Source organism: Uloborus diversus, chromosome 2 (genome assembly GCF_026930045.1).
Source record: "Uloborus diversus isolate 005 chromosome 2, Udiv.v.3.1, whole genome shotgun sequence".
Classification (NCBI taxonomy): Eukaryota; Metazoa; Arthropoda; class Arachnida; order Araneae; family Uloboridae; genus Uloborus; species Uloborus diversus.
In genome coordinates, this window is record NC_072732.1 from 157,644,751 (window position 1) to 157,665,147 (window position 20,397).

The 20,397-nt window shown below is 31.3% G+C and overlaps 2 protein-coding genes across 2 annotated transcripts in view; one reads left to right on the plus strand and one right to left on the minus strand.

The window, feature by feature from the left end:
• LOC129217452 (tRNA (uracil-5-)-methyltransferase homolog A-like) overlaps positions 1-8,495 on the plus strand; it is an 88,660-nt gene extending 80,165 nt beyond the window's left edge. Inside the window, exons 12-14 of the mRNA XM_054851753.1 lie at positions 2,287-2,403; positions 8,151-8,247; positions 8,329-8,495. Of these exons, the coding sequence (XP_054707728.1) occupies positions 2,287-2,403; positions 8,151-8,247; positions 8,329-8,455 (341 nt within the window). The 3' untranslated portion in view covers positions 8,456-8,495. The remainder of the gene's footprint in view (positions 1-2,286; positions 2,404-8,150; positions 8,248-8,328) is intronic.
• Positions 8,496-18,386: 9,891 nt separating this feature from the next.
• LOC129217453 (meiotic nuclear division protein 1 homolog) lies at positions 18,387-19,361 on the minus strand. The gene has a single exon (XM_054851754.1). The coding sequence runs from the start codon at positions 19,151-19,153 to the stop codon at positions 18,536-18,538; it is 618 nt and encodes a 205-aa protein (XP_054707729.1). The 5' UTR covers positions 19,154-19,361; the 3' UTR covers positions 18,387-18,535.
• Positions 19,362-20,397: the final 1,036 nt, after the last annotated feature.

Sequence of the window (20,397 nt, forward strand, 5' to 3'; positions counted from 1 at the left end):
AATTTCAAACAGACAAAGGAACAAATGATATTTTTTTATTACATTAAAAATTGTTCATTCAAAAACACTGAACTTCTTAATAATAGTGCAATTTTATTTAAAAAAAATCGTTTTTATGATATGTTTACGGTTTAAGAAATAACTGACTAATGCACTTTTCAAAATTTTTGACCCCTCTCCCCTTTGTCACAAAGTTTCACACTTCACCATGCTCCCTGTTCTTTTTGCCACATGTTATACTGTTTTTAGTAAACTTTCTTATCAAAAAAAATAAGGCTTGATGTCACATTTTCTCCATTGTATGTCCCTCTTGTCATTTATTTCCTCCCCCTTGTTACAAACGGTTAATTTAATGAACCCCACCTTAAAGACAGACTTTATTCTTAGTTAGTTCCTTGCAAATAGACATTTCTCAACTCTTTTTTTTGTTACGAATGAAAAAGAAAAATATTTCTCGCGCTAGAATTTTGGTGCCAAAAATTTTACACCAATGGATAAAATTCACAATTTCACAATTATGGAAGTCTTTCTGAATGAAATGATACGGTAAAATTCCTTTAATACGTAAAACTTCCGGATAAACAATATTATTTGTAAAAGTAGGCATGACCGTTGCCGTCAGAAATATAAAATTTTCAACAGTCAAATGAACAAATTCTACTTGTGGCAACATAATTGTTCATGCGAAAGCACTGGACGTCGTAATAATACGCCAATTTTATCAAAAGTTTCATCTTGAGATTTGTTGCTGGCGATAGCAAATGCAGGTATTATTGTAAGAAAAAGGTAAGTTTATCAAAACTGAAAGTCCTCCCTCCCTCCCTCACTCTGTAAAATGATTTATTTAAATATTAAAATTGCAAAAACACAATCAAAATGAAAATATTTTTAACGCCCATAGTTACCCAAAAAGTCTCAATAATAAAAAAAAATGCAAGAATTGCATTTCTTTACAGTCAAGCGAGAAATGGCAACACATATTATCTAGCAATTTCTTCACGCTAACTTAGTTGCGGGAAAAATCAAATAAAAATGAATTTTTGCTAACTTATTGCTTCTAGATCCCTTTCTAGTCATCTTAGCGGGTTCCCCTTTTTTTTTGCCGTAAACAAGGGGTAAATGTTTTCAGAAGTAGTTTTCACGAGCTTTCCAACTATACCAAGCTCACAGCACTAAAATGCATTTCTTGTGAAGAAAAAGCGGTTTAAAAAATGAATTAAAACTTGATGTTTCACGCTTCCAACAATGAATTTCAACAATGGAAAAGGGGTAAAATTAAAATTTTTGAGTTTTGCTAGCTAAAAAACGCTTATAACTTTTTTCTAGTGGATTTAGGTTATTGGACCTTGGGCGCCCTGACAATTTTTTCTTTAGGTGTATTTTTTAAAGATCTTTCCAACAATATCAAAATAAAAAAAAATTGGACCATCCGTTCACGTAGAAAGAGCCATTTAGGAGGAAAATGCATTTTTTATTAATATTTCTGTTAATTAGCGTTCTCAATTTCAAAAATTTTTATTAATAATACTAAAACTCCGTAATAGCTACTAACCAAAAAAGAATGAAGGAAATCGGTTCACCAACAGAGGAGGAATCGGTACCGAAAGAACACAGCTTACCTATTAATATATAAAGATTTCTCCCTGAGCCCTGGCTATAGGACGGTAACTTACTGAAAAAAAAAAAAAACATTCAACTATTATTTGAATACCTGGTGAGGAATAAATCCTTAATTTTTGAAAAGAGGTAAAAACCTTTTTGTGAGTCAGTCAGGTCTGTAAGAGATAAAATGTCTTGCTCAAACTTGCTTGAAAAACATGTCATGACGTCTTCTTTCTCTAGAGGGCTCCCCTGGGTATATTTATCTACCCTTTTAGTATTGTAGTAACGGAACAGAGTTTGGTTGCTTACTCACCTGGAATTCTCTAAAAGAGTTCACGTGTAAAGTATTGATTTGCCAAGAAGCCACAGCATAAAATTCTGAGGAAAATAAAATAATTTCAAAGAGTAATTTCTTCAATATTAAGGAATGTTAATAGCAATATTTGGACTTGAATAGCAATTGGATGTCGACTTATAGGGATTACTGCAAATGTGTGTCAAGTTAGAGAAGTTTTTGCCCATTGAGATTCGCATTGGGCCAACCATAAGAAAAATCAGTTATTGGGATAGTCGAGTTACCGCAGTTTCAGTGTTTCTTTTAAAATCAAATAATGTAAAAGTATAGTCGTACCCAATATATTAAAATTTCTAGTATTTTTAAAAATGTTTTTGTACTCTCTGCAGATCTATCTAATGTTCAATTCATGTGTGGAAAAGCTGAAGATGTAATTTTAAATGCAATCAAGGATTGTGATTCTGATGAAATTATTGCTGTTGTAGATCCCCCTAGAGCTGGTTTGCGTAAGCACTTTTTAATGTTTATTTAAACAATTTGCAATGTTAAACTTATATTTATAACATTATTTTATCCCTTGTTTTACAAAATGTTTGATTACTAATTGTCATTGTTAGTTATAAAAAAATGTTTTGCAAAAAATTTACCTTGTCTTGTTTTTTTACACTTCCGAGGAATCAAATGACATTGCAAGTTTTCTGTTGATTTTAGTTTTAAAAAATTTAAACATTGTAGGCAGGGTTTAAGCTGAATTTGAACATTCTTTAACAAAAAAGCTAAAGTTGGGAAAAAAGCTTTAGTAAAATGCTAAAATTTCGAAGGTTAACGAATATGTTGTTTCACATATCTTTATACTGACTCAATGTGTTTCATCTCCAGTAGTCCTGTAGAAAGCTTAATTTTCAAAATTCGGTCATGACATTTTTAAAGAAATGAATACATAGTAGCTAATATATTCTTTTTAATTTGAAGTAAAAAATTTTAAAACGTACTTAGCATCAAGAGGACGTTAGTTTGATTTTTAAGACACCATTAAAGCAATTATTGGGAGAAACATAATGCCTATTAGGACTAAGTATTGTTGTTAATGCTAGTTTCAACATGTTAGCTAAGGTTTATGATAATATTAAGTTCAATATTTCTATGGTTGCTTCCTCTCTTGGAATGGGGAACCTTTTTTTCTCACTTCTGTGCAAAAAAGCGAAAATAACTTGCTTCATTTTCGTAATTTACATAGCGTTTTTGCTATTTTGAGAAAAATGCGACCATAGCAGAAACACTGATTGTAGTACAGATGTAAATTTTGCTTGTGCCATTGAAAATGACATGTTAGTGATTGTAAATAAAAATGAGCTATCAGTATATTCATGAGAAAGCAAAAATAAATCATTTTCTTTCTTCAAATCTTTTCAATCTTTTTTTTTTTCAAATTTCACATCAACTGCTTGCAAATTTTTATAACTAATACTCTAAATATTGATTTAAAAAAAAAAAAAAAAGTTGTGAAGCATATTTTTTCCATAAATATCTTTTTATGCCCTAATGAAAATTTATGAATAAAAAGTTGTGGTAAATGAGACTAATTGATTTGAATTGATAGTTATTTTTGAAACTAATTGATTTCAGAGAAAACAATTTTAGAAAACTGTTAAATGATGTTTGTTATGAAATGCTAATTTGCAGTTGTATCTTTTTTGACTTAAAGTTATTTTCTCACATAGTAGTTTAATTGAGAAATGTAACTATATACAGTCGAGCCCGCTTATTAGAATATCGGTTAAAAGAATATCCCGCTTAATATAGTACATTTTCAATGTACCAATCCAATGTAATGTGTTATTTTTATCCCGTTTATTGGAATATCCCGCTTATTAGAATATTTTATCGTGGCAAAATGGCTATTCCATTAAGCGGGTTCGACTGTATTTAGATTTAATTTGCATTACAATCAGTCAATAAATAAATAATTGTAATTGAATGCTAAGAAGTAAATGTTTCTGTTTGTATATTACCTCTTCTTACTGACTTTAGTTTGAATAATTGAATAATTTTGTTTTGTTACTAATTTGATTGACTTTTTTTTTTTTTTTTTTTTGTGGGCTACTTAGCGTGTTTTCTTATTTCCTAACATGCACATTTTTCAAAAAGACTTTATGTAGCGAACTTGAAAAGATTTTGAAGGACAGTCAAAAATCTATCCCCCCCCCTCTTTGCGATTTTCATTCCTTTTTTTTCTTCAAATGCACATTAAAAAATACTCTTTGAAATGGAGCAACTGATTCTATACTGTAAATCAATAAATCAGCTATATTTTTTTATGACTTATTGATAAATAATTTATTATTATTTTAATTAATAATAATGAGGTCTGTTTATGTATTAAGAAATTGTTTCAAACACTGAATATGAAACATGATTTAATTTCTGTAGAATGGTCTACCGTGAAAAAATGTAATGGTGTGACTCATGAAAGTCCTTCTTTTAACTACACTTAATACAGTTCTATGTACGTACTATGAAGCCAAGCGGTGTACACCCACGGGGTGTACACCGCTTGGCTTCTTTACCTGAGTTCTTCAATCAACACCCTCTAAGCCCAGAAGAAAACTGCCAAGGAACTTTACGTTGTCTATTTGAATTTCAAGAAATCTTAAAAGAAATCACACCTATTTCATCTCCAAAGCGAACACTTCTTTCTACACTAACCTTTCTATTAACAAAAAGATCCTGTAAGTTTGTTTTGTGCAAAGTCTCTGACTGCTTTTTTAGCTTACCGTTTTCATTTACAGTTTTGCATGTTTCCTCTTACACAACATTTTTTGTACACAGTGTTTCTTTTTGCAGTCGGTGGGCGTGGGTGGGCATGGTGACGGCGTATTAATCTATGGGTATAGCTTAATCGATCTATTATTTATGTTAGCGTTGTTTTCTATCCTATTAAGCTTAGCCTTTCCTGTTTATAAACATTTAATTATTAACATTCGTTTATTTTCCTTATCTGAGCAAGTGACAGCGTCAATTAATTATGCACAGAGCGAGACAATAAAACGTTGCGAGGCTATAAAACCAGGGTTCGTACGCTCCGGGAATTCTGGGAAAACCGGGAATTGTCAGGGAAAATGACACTGTCAAAAATGTCAGGGAAAAGTCAGGGAGTTCTCAAATTTTGTCCTCCAAAAATTTTTTTTCCATTTTTTCCCCCAAGGAATTAACTACCATGAGATCTAGTCTTCGTTTTTATTGTGATTTCACGAAAAAAATTGTAAATTTTTATCTAAACCGACGCTGGCACTTAAAAACTGCGATCGAGAAATGAACGTTTTTTTTTTTTTTTTTTTTTTTTTTTTTTTCACAACGAAAAATGCGCCAAAAGATCGAAGATTTTCTTACATGGAGTCAGTGAGGGGAACGCATTTCTTTCTACTGCCTAAAGTTTTAGATGGGTTGCCACAACATTCTATTCGGTTCAGGGTTCGTACGCTCCGGGAAAACTTGGAATTATCATGGAAAATGACATAGTCAAAAATGTCAGGTAATTTTCCAAATGTGTCCCCAAAATTTTTCTTTTCCCAATTTTTTCCCGGGGAATTTGGTTTTATGAGATCTAATCTTCATTTTTATCGATGTATTTAAAAAAAATTGTAACAATTTTAAAGCAATGAAAAAAGTGGCGACCCAAAAAATCTTCAGCTGCCGCCATTTTTGGCTCTCAGTAGTTCCCAAGGGAAAAAAAATCAGGTGAACAGCAATTATGTACAAACTCAAAAGGAGAGAAGACATTTTACTGCTTCGGAAGCACAACCTGTAGATGGGAAGATCGATCGGGGAAAATAGTTTTTTTTTTTTGATCGGAAAATCATTTCAGCTACGTGTGAAACGCAGTCGCCATCTTTGGTCATTCACAAGATGGATGTAGATACGATCCTAAAATGCCTAAGTTTCTAAAAACAAAGCAGAATTGGATGTTTTCTTTAATTGAAAACTGATGAAAATAACAAAAAATGGTCTACAAATTGTTTTTCTATTGTTATTTAAAATAATTTTCTTGAGAAATAAAAAATTTTGTTCTTAAAACTTAATCTTATCCTCACTGCCTCGGACGCAAATGTGATAAAAACTTTTCAATGAATTGTAGTTTCATGAAGATTAATTATTTTTTAATTGTCTTCAAGCGACAAATTAAAAAAGTTCTTTCTTATTTTTGGGCATAGCCGCCATATTTGGTCATTCCCAAGATGGAAGTCCACAAGACTTTTTAAGTGCCTAAGTTCCCGAAAACGGCATTGGATGTTAATTGCAATGCAAACTATTGAAAACAACACAAATTCCGCCTTTTTTTCCGGATAATTTGTAATTATTTTCTGGAAAAATGCAAAATTTAATCTTTATAACATTTTTTTGTTTTAATTGATTTAGATTCTTATGTGCTAAATACTGACTATTTTGCTTTTATTGTATCCTTTTAAGGATTATTAATTATTTATTACTACTTTTATACTACAAATCCAAAAATCTACATATTATTTTAAATTTTTCACTTTGTCGCCATATTTGATCGTTTGCACAATGGAAATAGACTTAAACTTCCAGAAACAGAATTGGATGTTTATATCAATGAGTAACATTGAAAATAACATTAAAATGTGCAAAAAGTTGTGAATTTTTGAAAATTAACTAATACTTTCTGGAAAAGAAAATTTGAAATTTTAATGTAAGCGCCCTTTAATATGTAAAAAAAAAAGATTATTGGCATTGGCCTATGATCGGCGGATGTTGATTTTTGTTACTATGCATTACATGGTATGCCAATTGATGCAACAAGTTAACCATATTTATACTAAAATTTAGCTTTGCATTTTGCTCAATTTGTTTTGTGTAACCTACTTATAAGAAAATAAAAAGTATTGTAAACCAAAAGCGGATGCTAAAAGGTTGCTGCAGGACTACAGCAAAACGCTATAATATTACGCGTGACAGCAAAAAAACCCTAAAATAAGTTGAAAGTACTCTGTTTTTAACAAATAGTAAACAAATTAAAACAATTTTGAACAAAATGTTTAAAAAAAACTTAAAATTTTGACAGAGAAAACAAAGGAAAAAAATCTAAGTTTTTTTTTTTTTTTTTTTAAATCTAAGGGGAGAAGTTTCAGTTCTTCTGCATTGCTACTTTAAACAATTTTAATTATTTTGAAAATATTACTATTTAAACTTAAATTTTTAATGAAGCGAGTAACCTGGAATTTTCTAAAAAACAACCTGGAAAACCTGGAAAAGTCAGGGAACTTTTTTTAACCAAAAGTGTATGAACCCTGTAAAACGCTGCGAGGCTGCTGGGCATTAGCACCGTTATTACCTTAATCCTTGCCAACTCTCTTTTACAAAACGTTTACCAAGCCTTATTACAATTAACCTTATCAGGATCAATTTCGGTTATACCTTCTCTGCCATTCAATACAGGTTGGGAAATATTCGCTTGATTATCAATTTTTTCGATGAAACGCTTCAGAAAATCAGCTTAACTATGAGCGAGTACGTTATTTACCGACTGTTTGACTTTAAAGGGACCACAAAACATTGTCCTTAAGTAGAAAAAAAAAGTAGAAAATAGAATGCTTTTAACACTGTAGTGGTCCATCTGGGACTGTGAAAAACCATCGTTAAATAGGGAAAGTCGTCAAATAGAGCCTCGTTAAACAGAGAGCCAACTGTATATGAATATGTATTTAAAAATTAAGGTACTAAAACATAATTTAATTTTACAAATTAAAAAAGAATGTTTCAATGCCTGTTTGGGGGAAATATGTACTTTAAAAAATTCAAATATCTTTAACATGAAAATGAACTGTCTCTGTTTCGTTTTATCTAAAAGAAATGAGACTATTTCCTCAAATGCTCTGATATTTCTTGCAATTTTTTTTCCAACTATATCTTCAATAAACTTCCTGCGACAAAGACAAATATTGAAATTTAGTTGTTCTAAAACTTGAAATGAATAAATGCAGCATAATATTGTAATTTAATTTGCATTGTTTCTACGATATTTGTTGGATTATATAGGTTCAGGTGTGAAGTTAAAAAGAAATATTATCTCCTGGTTTAACTCCGTTATTCCAGAACAATTTGAATGTGTCTTCTAATATTTTCTGCAAATTTAGATTACTGTGCAGATTGATTAAGAATTATAACAAATTGTAATTTGAATATTTATTGCTACATATTGAATGTTTCAATAAATTTCATCTTTTCCGTTTAGATGAAAAAGTTCTAAAAGCCATTCGAGGGACCGATAAAATACAAAAACTGATTTATATTTCATGCAATGCCAATGCAGCGTTTAAGAATTTTATTGAGTAAGCATTTCATCTTTGTTAAGATTATTTTAATTGTGACTTTTAAATTTTTCCTTATTATAATTTATTCTTTTCCCCTAGCCTTTGCAGACCTACTTCTAACAATTACAGAGGTAATCCATTTTATCCAGTTCAAGCTGCTGTTGTAGATATGTTTCCTCACACTCCACATAAAGAGATAGTTTTGATTTTTGAAAGGTATAATTGAAAGCAAGTATGTTTTTGTTGTAATAAAAAGTTTGCATGACCACTCTTTCTCTTATTAAATTAAAACAACACAAACAGCTTTAAATGTACTGTTAAATCTGTGTTATGTCTTCATTCAAAGAATCATTTCAATTCTGAAAAACATTTTCTTAATTTTCCAAAACAAAACATATATATATATATATATATATATAATAAATAGATGAATAAAAAAATATGCATTTATGAATTACTTTTTAAAATTAGTATGCATAATTAAAATGAGGGGTTGGGGTAGAAGGAACACTCAATGTTTGAGTATTACAGGGTGATGAAAAATAATTGCTCAGTAAAGTGAAACTAAATTTTAGAAATTAGTTATATTTTATTGCACAGTAAATGATTTGAAGTGGTAGTATTTTACAGACTTGAGTAGCAATACTCCTTGCTTTAAAAAAATGACATTTGATTGGAGGAAATTTAAAACTTTACTGCAGAAATTTAGCTAATTGTCAGGGTCATGCACAGAAAGATTGGGGCCTGTCATAAATGACTTTTCCAGGCCCCCATGCATATTGTTTACCCCTATATTTCACCCCTAGTTTTAAAAACATTACGCCCCCTTCAAGCTCGGCCCGAGCCAACAGGTGTCCCTCCCCCCTCCATGCACACCTCTGCTTGTTGTCAAGCAAAAAGAATGCATCATCTATATTGAATACTTTTATGGTCTTAATGAGTTTATTAAATGTTATCTGAGGTTCTCTCTCTCTCTCTCTCAAGGAGAGATCCATTTCATGTACTTTTAGAAGTGAAGTGCATTTAATGTTATATTCAAAAGTTGTTTGAAATAATTGGTTTTAAAAATAATTACTACTGAATGTAATGTTAAAGGTAAAATGGACAGTAAATTCAAAAATTAAAAAACCCCTTTAATTAACTTACTAATTAGTTTTATGATTGAAAAGCCTCTTATGAAAATCCTTCAAATAATAATTAAATTTTTAATGAATTGTCTTGCATGGTGTTAGTTCAGTTACAAAGTACATATTTAGCCTGAATTATTATACTTTTAAATCATATAACTCTGGTGGGGGAAAAATATCTGGGAGTTCATACAAAACACAACATAATTGAGGCTTGCAAATACAATGAATGTATTTTTGGCTGTCAGTAAATACAACTTTACAGTCGATATAGTAAATCCTTCATTGGGTAGTAAATTTCGAATTCTACTGTTGTGCCTCTTTAAACTATAAGTTCTAGGGATCAAGTATATGCTTCTTGTCCTAAAATGCATCTACTGCCTTTTAAAAGTTACGCTTTCCAAACCCTTCAAAAAAATTTGTCAACATATCCAAGTAGACACCTTTCAACTGCATGTTCGATAAAATTGTAATAGAAATAAATTTAATCTGTTTCCATATAAATTCAAATTTATGATCAACTCTTTTCAATACATTGCACCTTAAAACCTACATTAACGATTTCTTTTTCCCAATTATTGTAAAACAATAATAATGAATGAAAAATCATTAATTTTGCGGATTTCAACTCATGAGATTGAAACTTGGTTTCCCTGTTTTATGATTGCCAGACATCATTTAATGTACATGCATCTACAAGTTCAATGAAACTTTGGAAATTTGCAAGAAAAATTGCACAGATGTGTTTTGGAGTCACTAGCTTCTTTCTTTGGAGTAAAAAGTATGTAGTCTAAGGGTTCTCAAAGTGAGTGCCATAAGGACTGGTGAGAGGTGCCGTGAAGTAAAGCCACTATATAAGGGGAGCTGACTTATCCAACATTTTGGTTCCAAAATTGTCGGAGGACAAAATTGGTATTCGTACTGCCTTGTTGCAGAAAACTGGTGCCCAAGTGTTAGATGTGTTGCCTGATTGATGTTTGATTGTTTTACTCTATAAATGAAGAAGATTTTTAATTAATACAAATTAAAAACAAATAAGGTGTGAAAATGAGGTTTATTATAGTAAACATTTCCCAATACATTTTTTTTTTTTTTTTGAATTTATAAATGAAGTTTTTTTTCTAGGATGAATTCCAGGAAAAAGGGGACATGACACTTGAATTTTAAAAATTAATATTGTGTCACTTGCCATATACCATTCTCTTCAGAAATCAATGAATTTCTTGAATCTTAATCTGTTTTTTCCAAATAGTGTGAAAACTTCCGGAAAATCAAGGGTAAAATCAAGTTTTCTTTTTATGTTTTTACATAACAACATTCAACATTTTTTTTTAAATTCCCATTAAATAACCAAAAACTTTGAAATGGCTCTTAATATTTTTTACAATTGCTGATACAAAATTTCATTCTCGGGAAGAATATATGTTACCCTGTGCTTTCACTAGAGGGCAAACAGAGTCTACACTGGTTTAAGATACTCTGTTGATGAAATGCAAAAAATAAATAAATAAATAAATAAAATAAAATAAAATGACCCTACTGCATCAAATTCACTTAGGTGGGTATACTACACAGCAAAAGAAACCTTTTTTATTTTTATGTTCTTACAAATCTATACACCTTGCATTTTATTTGGCAGCATATAAATACAGGGTGACAAGAAATAACTTCGACGCACATAATGCATCATAACTTTAATACTGATGAAAATATTATGACCAAACTTCAAAATTAATATGAATAAATTATTTTGTGTACTATGTTTACAAATTTTCAAAGTGGCTACCTTTAGCCTTAATACAGCTTTAAACGTGTCACAAAATATTTGGCTATAGGCCACAATTCACTGGTATTTTATCCCATGCCTTGCATAAGAATTTCTTCAGGGATGCCAAAGTTTTATGAGGCTTAGCACATACCCTTGTCTCCACGATGGATCAAATAGAATAATAAATTGGATTCAAATCTGGCGAATACAGTTGCCATTCTTGAGCTCCAATGAAATCCGGAAAATGTCTTACACCAATCTTGAGTCTTTAGCTCTGTGTGCAAATGTGGAATCCTGTTGGAAGGTCCATCTATTGTTTCTAAAGAGTTTTTGCAACCAAGGTAAGACAACATCTTCCAAAATAAGTTTGCGATATGTTTCTTGATTAATCCTAATCCCTTGATCAACAAAAACAAGTGATTTTTCCCACCAGCACATATCCCACCCCAAACCATTAGATAGGGGTCGATGACGCCATTTAACTATGCAAGAATGTCTTGGAGACAAGGATATTTGCTAAACCCCATAAGACTTTGACAAACCTAAAGAAGTCCTTATGCAAGAAATGAGGTAAAATATCAGTAAATGAGTTGCATCCCATAGCCAAATATTTTGTGACACGTTTAAAGCTCTGTATTAAGGATAAAGGTAACCACTTTGAAAATTTATAAATATAGTAGACGAAATAATGTATTCATGTTAATTTTGTTTTTTAGTCTAAATATTTTCATCAACATTAAAATTATAATTTATAATGTGTGTTTAAGTTATTTCTTGTCACCCTGTAGTTTCAATTTTCAAATTCATCAAAATAATTATAAATGTTAACTTCTTTATGAAAGCTTAGAGTGGGAACATTGCAGGGGTCATTGCTATACCAAAATAAAAATGCAATCCTGGTACTGTTAAACCTCGTTATTGCAACACCTGGCATTTCACGACACTTTAAATGTCACATCACTTATTCAGTCCTGAACTTATATATGGCCCCGGATTTCAAGACAGTGTTCTGTTGTGAAAAACGGGTTACCATGACAGTTTGGGTTGGTTAGACAGGCTTGATTTTTTTTTTTTTAATTGAAATATATAATAGTAAATATTGAAAAGATATGTAAAAGTGATAAGATGCTTGCGTTAAGACCCAATGCATGCACCTCTAGAATGGCAGAGCATGTTCTGAAAATGACAGAAATCAGACTTGGATTTGAGGGACAATAAAGAAGAATGCAATGCAGACAGATTTTAAAACAAAGTAGCTGAAGAGAAAGGACCTTATCCTCAGATGTCGTAGTAGGACCATTTCACAGTTTTCAGACAAATGTCAAGTCTGCAACATGATTTTTTTTGCCATAACTATTTATTTCACCGATTTGCAAATTATTTTGAGTTTATGTGTTAGTAAGACAAACTTGAAATAAAATAATGCACTAATCATGTAGTATATTGAAAAGTTATGGCAAAAAAGTCATGTTAAGGACTCTACATAATTGTCCAAAATACCGTGAAATGTCCAGTAGGTCATTGAAAGCTTCTTCCATGAGAGAAAGAGATAACATTAACTGCCTTTTAGATTGATAAAGAACACACAACATAAAAGTGTCGAAAATAATTAGGAAGTGTTTTCTTCCATGTTCTAAGTAGATGCACAGATGTGCATTCTTTGATACAAAATTATTTTCAAGTGAATATTTTTTTCTATGTAATGAAAACAGAGGTAAGTTTAAGGACAAACTCTTAAAGTGCCAATTACTGGGGTCGTTACCCTACTAGTGTTTTATAAATGTGTTGCATAACATGCTTATTGAAATGAAAATAGGATTTTACTTCCATAACTCAAAATAACAATGTAAGAAATGAAAACCAGACAAGAGCTCTGAAAAATATACAGAACAATGAATAATTAAATTTACAGGAAAAAAAACATAAAAATATTTCAGAAAAAAGTCGAATTAACTTGTATCAAATTATTATATATATATATATTTTTTGCTCGTGTGGGGGGGGGAGGGTAGGGGGTCCGCGAAGTTCGTAATTTTTCCGGAGGTGGTTCGCGAAGGTCTGAACTTTGGGAACTTCTGATCTAGTTCATACCAAATTTCTTGGAATTCTGTAACCAGAAAAAAGTTTTAGAGGGGAGCACATTGAAAAAAAAAAGATCTGATAGGAAAGTGGGGTCCGGTCAAAATTTTGAAACTTTTACTTTTAAAAATGCAATTTTAGACTTTCTTTGCATATGCTACGAGGAGAAAAAGTATAGGTGCCTCAGTGGAAATTCCTAGAAATTGAAGCCTTAAAAACGTGATTATAGGCCATGTTTATAGAAGTTATAGTACGGGATGGAGCTCAGGGACTATCTCTAATCGATTTTGTTAAAAAAAAAAATGTAGCTAATTCGTACTCTCCCTGCAAGTTTTCAAAATTTAAATTTCAAAAACACAATTTTAGATGAACTTTGAAGATTAAAGGGAAGGGGAGGATTTGAAGCCCTTCCCTGGAAACTTTAAGCAATGTTTTATATTCAGGGGCTAAGTGTTGTTTAAGAAAACCCATTGCTTGTGATAAAAGAAAGGCGGTATGGGGACCCTTGCCCGAATATTTTCTGAAACTCGAATCTTAAAAATGCAATAGTAAGGCCATATTTTGTAATATTAAGGCCCGTAATTTTTAAAAATTAAAGCTCCAAAAACGCAATTCTAAGTGATTTTCGATGTTGTTGAGTATTTGGGGTCTTTCCCCTGAAACTTGAAAAGAATAATCTGACGAGTCCAGATCGAAATTTAATTTTGATGTTATAAAAACTTCGATTATTTTCTATTTATAATCACCAAATTATATATTCGTGTTCATTATTTGATCTTTATCAGTAACTAATTCAGTTTTAAGTGTTTTATCTTGTGGCGTAACATTTTACAAGGTTTGGATGTTAAACATTTCCATATTTTGAAAAGTTTTTAGGATATTAATGTATAATAAATGTTAGAAACAGATTCATTGCTTGTGTTTTAATTTGTATTATCCATAGGCTTCTGATTGTTTTGTTATTAATATCTAAAAAATGCAAGTATGATGCGCGTTCACGTGTATGACGTTATACCTAACTTAATTTTTCTGTGTGTATTGGGGGAGGGGGCATCAGGAAACTTTCGCCCCGGGCGCCGTCAGCTCTTTGGGCGGCCTTGACTGGGGGACTTTAAATATGCTTGTGGAAACGAAGTCCCCCAAGTGGAACGATATATTCTGGGAGTGCTGGATCAGGGATTGCTCACTTCTGGTCTGGATCAAAATTCAGAGCTGTCTTCAAGGTCCCATCGAACTGGTTAAACCACATATAGTGGAAGGTAGGGGGGACCTTGGAGTGCAAAATGTAAAGGAAAATGTTGAATAAAGCAGAAAGTTAAAAGGTTCAAAATGAGTACATTGTACTGCACTGAGAAAAAGGAAATTCGAGATTGACTGACAGTTAAAAATTTGAAGATGAATGTAATTTAAATTAAAAAAAAAGAGATTTTATCACAAGTGCATCAATACAATGTTCCAAACTGCTCATCGTTCAAAAGAACAATCGTTCATTATTTACATGAACAAAGGGATCTGTTCATTTTAAGGATTCCTTCTTTTTGTTCCGTTCGTTCATGAACGACAAATCCCTATTTTGAAGCCATATTTTTACTTCAATATATTGATTTTGCTCTTGTGTCACGGAAAAAAAAAGTACATTTGAAATAAAAGTAGATATTTGACAAGTTAAATTGAAAGTTCTTTAATTGAACAATTTAGAATTTTTTGATCTATTGCCAAAAATACCGGTGTTTTACCTCAACAAATACCGGTATTGCAAAATTGCTTGAAATACTGGTATTCTGCATACCGGTATTGCAATCACTAAGTATAAGGCTACACTGCAATTAAAAGTTCGGACAAATTATTGGTAGAACAAATACTTTCTAACTATACTGGAATTAAAACTAGTTAGCATTTGCAAAGAGGCAAGTGTAATAGCCTAGTATGCAAAAGTAAATGCACAAAAAAGGGGAAAATTGGAAATTATGCTGCACATAAAAACCCAAAAATGATTCATTGAATCCATTCAGTGATTGAAAATACCTTTTCATACACGTTGAATGCATTCATTTACTACACTCTATTAATTTGTTTTTAAAGCCAATTTTGGCATTAAATGATTCACTTTCATCCTGCATGATTGACGAAAAAGATATGCATTTAAAGTAATAGTAAATATTTAAACAGGTTGTTTTAAAAATTCTTTAATTAAAAAAAATATTATTTGCAGTGAATATCAAAAATACTGATATTTAACTTTTGTAAATACTGTTTTTTTTTTTTTTTAAATTGCAAAATAGCACAAAATACCTGTAATTGGTATTTTGGAGTTTCAATCACTAATTGTCAAACACATAATTGCTAACATACCAGAACCTTTCAAAACAAATGTAAAGAAATTCCTAAACATTTTCCATAATATAGCACAAAATTCTTCAGTGTTTCAATATGTTAAGCTATGTTGCATTATAATTACAGATTGACTCAATTACTTGTGCAGATTTCAAAAAAAAAAAAAACTACTGCAGTTGTCTGGGGAAAATAATCCACAATTTTACCCCAATATTTGATCAAAACCTTTTGCAACTAGCTATACCTGGACTGCTTTGCTCATACTTAAATTAAAATATTCGAGCTTTTGAATAAAAAGCTCTTAGAGCGGAGGTAAATTTCCCTTCTCACTCTGAAACGAAAAGAAAGTTTTTCCCTACTACCCCCTCCCCACCACACTCACTCTTAAGGCATTTTCCCTATTATAATTAACAAAGCAGGGTTGTGGATTACAACAAAATAAAATACTTTTAACAAATTAAAATAAGAGAGAAACAAAGGATTTGAAAGACGTAAACCATGGTACCACAAAATAAAGCGGTAATAATTTGAATGGAGAAGATTTTTGAACTTTACTTGATTCTCTTGTGACTTTTTTTCGAATTGAAATTGAGGATTGAATCTTTGACCGTAGGTGGAGTTTAATCTGGAGTAAGAAAAGTTGCTCTTTCCAATGGCATCAAAAAAAAAAAAAAAAAATTGTGGGATAATTTGTTTACATTTTATTGATAGTTTTAGTGAAGAAAGTAGTGCCTGAAGAGTCCAGTGAAACCTTAAAATATTCAATTTTAAAATGTGATTAACTCCTGCCATTAATAAGTTAGAGAATTGGAACAAAGTGCATACAACGCAGAACTATCTGCCCTTTTTAATGTTAATATGCAAGAATTTTTCACCCCCATATGAGGGAATTCATATGAAAATTAAAGTTCAAAATTTTTTTCAACTGATCTTCAAACTTTTCCAGCTTAAAAAACCAACTGAAAATTTCAGCAAAATTAGCCAGGTAGTTTGCGAGTTTTGCACTTTCAAACACACAGATGCTTTTTAGAGACTTCATTTTATACTATGTAGAGATTAATCTTTCAGAAAAAATAAATATTGTTACCACTTACAAGCATAGCTAGATAATATAGACACACGTCGTGCGCGGATACATTTGATGCTGTGCAGATATTTTTGCTGTAGATATGTGCATTGGCTGAAAATTGTTACTTAGTATTGTGGGAAACCCATAAAGTCATCAGATCAGCTTATATGCAAAAGGAGAAATCCCAATTGGGCAACTATGGAAACCGAAATTGCGCAACCACTTTAACTCCCACAAGGCTAACTGAGAATCAGCACTGGTAGTCAGAGGAAGATTGTCACTGGAAGAGTGAATGTGTAAATATGTGTATTAAAGAATGATCTACTAAAATCCGAATTATATAGTGAATATACCACCCCTGACATCTCTACAGTATCCATACTTAACACTGATTATCTTCAAAATTTGAAGATAAATTTATGAAAAATGTTCATGATTGCTTTCATGTACACATGATGGAAAGCAAAAGGCATTTTCTTACTCAACATTTTACCTACACACTGCATTTTGATTTTCATTCCTGCAGATAGTTTTGACTTATGTGCGCAGATACTTTATATTTTTATCTAACTATGTTTGCAAGTTAGAAAATATTTTCTTACCAGAAATGTTTGTCGAAGTAAGAAGAAAGTTTTTTTCCTTTTTATTAATTTTTTATATATATTTAAATCAATTTATTCACTCTTCAGGCTAAAGGTACTATAATTGAACCTTGTTAATTTGAACAGGCTTGAAGCAAATTACTGCTAAGACAAACTACACTTTTTAGTCCCTGTCCATTCTTTGTTGTTAATTGTTGTCAAGATACAGGGTTGGCAGGTTTCTGCAAAGGCAGTTATAACAGGTGGTAGAAACCGTTTGAGGCCGGCATGGCAAAAACCTCTTTCTGCCACATTAGAATCCAACTATATATTAGATCAGTGGTTGGCAACCTAAATTGACTGAAGATCACTTTTCTAAGTTTGGTGAATACAAATATTGACTGGTTTGGTGGGGGAGGTGATGTATACAACGCCTGGTTAAGTTGACTGTGCTGATTACTAATTGTAGGTTTACTCTTATCAAAACACTTTAATGCTTATTAAACAGTTGCTTTAAATTGCTAAAATAACTTATGTGAACACTATTAACACACATAAAAATAAGCAAAAGCAAGGACATGTAAGCTGGCTATAGAATAAGGAATTTGCATTGGTAAATTTTGCAAATTACTCGAACTTTGAGAAAGTGTTTGTAGCTTGTTCAAAAGCTTTGGCAGTCATATTAGATAAGTTAATTATTTTGTAATTTTTAAAAAATTTACTATATTTTTTTAACTCAGATAATTTATATATTGTTAACTTGATTTTAATGAATTATTGGCAGTTGCAAATTTTTAAGGAAACTGTTAGCTTTTAAGAGAATTAAATGTTTATTTCTTTATTTGTTTTTGGAATGAAATATTTATTAAAACCTCTTTAAAGAAAGATGCAGAAAAGACATACAAACACACCCTATACTTGACTACACTACTAACCAAGTCTCGGCATGCTGTCAATGAATCATTTTTTAATATATTTCACCCCCACATCCCTTATGTCACATTGTATTGCATGAACACATCTTGTTATAATTTTGTTTTCAACGAAAATTGTCAGGTGTCACTTCTTGTTACCCCCTTCCAATCTTTCTCCCTCCAACTATCAGTTTCATAACTCCCCCCCCCCCTCAAGTTGTAACATTATTTGTGGAGGACCTGTGATGATTTTTTCAGTGATGACCACATTTCAATATTCACCCATTTTTTTAATACATACTTTACTTTCTATAACAAAACTTACAGAATATACTTAAAACTTAAATTCCAGCTAAACAACACACTAGCTAGTTTTCTTATCATAAATAAACAAAACAATTAACTATGAATAAACCAAAACTGTAACATGCTTTTCACTCTAAATAATCTAATTCCTCGGGAATACCAAACTGTTTGTTAATCTGGGCTTCTTCAATGAAAAACTTTTTCTTACACCAAGATTTAATTGCAAAAATATTATCTGTCCATAAATTGGCTTCTTCTTTATAAGCTTCAGTGTCTTGTTTTATTAGTTCTAAAGCTTCAGGATCAGAATCTTTATATTTATCAATTTTTATTTTCATTTCGTTAACTGTTTTTTCATGTTCAGCCAATTCCTTCAATATTTTTTCCCTCTCCGAATTATTTTCCCTACCACATTGAGCAGTTGCAATTTGTTGCTCTAAACCTTTGAGCTTCTTTTTCAATTCATCACATTTTTCTTTAAGTTCAGTCAGTCGACGCTTTTTAGTATTGACAGATTTACTAGGAAATGCCCAAAAATACACACTAGTACCGACTTTTTCAGAGTCTACCAAACCTTCATCCACAAGTGATTGGACTACCTCTTTAACTGATTGAGCCACAATACCTTTCTCTTTAGGCGCAATCCTTTCAAGCTCTTTTAACTGAAAAACATCTTTTTTCTCATAAAACAAATTAAGCATGCGCGACCTTTTCTCATCAGCACTGACTCCCCTTTTTTTCGACATCACGATTTGAAGTAGTTTCGAGATGAAAACTAGTTAACTGAAACTGAAAACTCGTAACCAACTTCTTAATTGTTTCGACAGGTTTGCACTAAATGTTTTGTCATTTCATACAAAGTAAAACGTAATTTGAGAAAAGTGGAATTCAATTTTGAGTATTTTGCTTTTAGTACAACTTTAATAATTGAAAAATCAAAATAAACAAAACAAATTCGCGCCAGCAACTTTTTGTAAGTTACAGTTACGATTTTTCGTCACTTGATGACAAACGATGGAACGAAATTTTTGTAACAATATTAGAGGAATTGATAAAATTCTTTTGAAAGACTTTGAGCTCTAGAATAAATTAAATAGCATAATTAGAAAGGTCAATATTATTTTTTGATTGCAAATTGACCACAAGGAAAATCTATATTAACTGTGTCCATTAACCGTGGAAATAGAGACAGTTAAGCCTCTCAATCTGAATTGATGTTCGTGTTGCTCTATTTTTTTTAAAATAAAATCGTTCATGATTTTTAAATGTCAACAGTTAAATCCGATGTATTATTAATAAGACTATTCAGAGCTTCAATACATTAAACTTCTCAGGTTGTTGGCTTTTTTTCTTCTTTATAAATTGAAAGATGGAGGCTGAAGGATCTGAACGTCCAGACAGTCCCAAGAAAAAGTTGAAAGCAGCATCCTCTACTCATTGCGATGTCATATTACCGGATTGTTCTGAATCGAATTCAGGTAAACGTAGAACTTTTTGGATTACGTTAACATTTCTGAGTAATGAGATGTAGTTCATTCAATTTAATTGCGAGCTGTTTTGTGTCGTGTTGTATTTTCGTCAATGTGAACTTACATCTCGTGGAGCAGGTGATGTTTATCACCTGCTCTAAAATGCATTACATCTTTGAGGATCATTACTATGCTACATGGGTATCTGACACGAAACGGACTTGTATTTCTTCTGTTACTTCAAAATATCTCTTAGCTGCTCTGAAACTTTGCTTCTAGAGTTTTTCTTTTTGCACTTTTACATACTTTCTAGGAATTGTCTGTTTTTAAAAGAAATTTTTTTATCTACACATATGCAATGCATCGCAGTGTTCAGAACTTTTTTTTACTTCCTTTTACAAAAAAGGAAGTATTGTATTCGCAAAAAAAAATTTCACTCAAAAATCGACCTTAATTTCCATTTTACTCACCTCCGAATGAATGTTGAGTTTTTTTTTTCGACTCGACCACACGTGGATAAG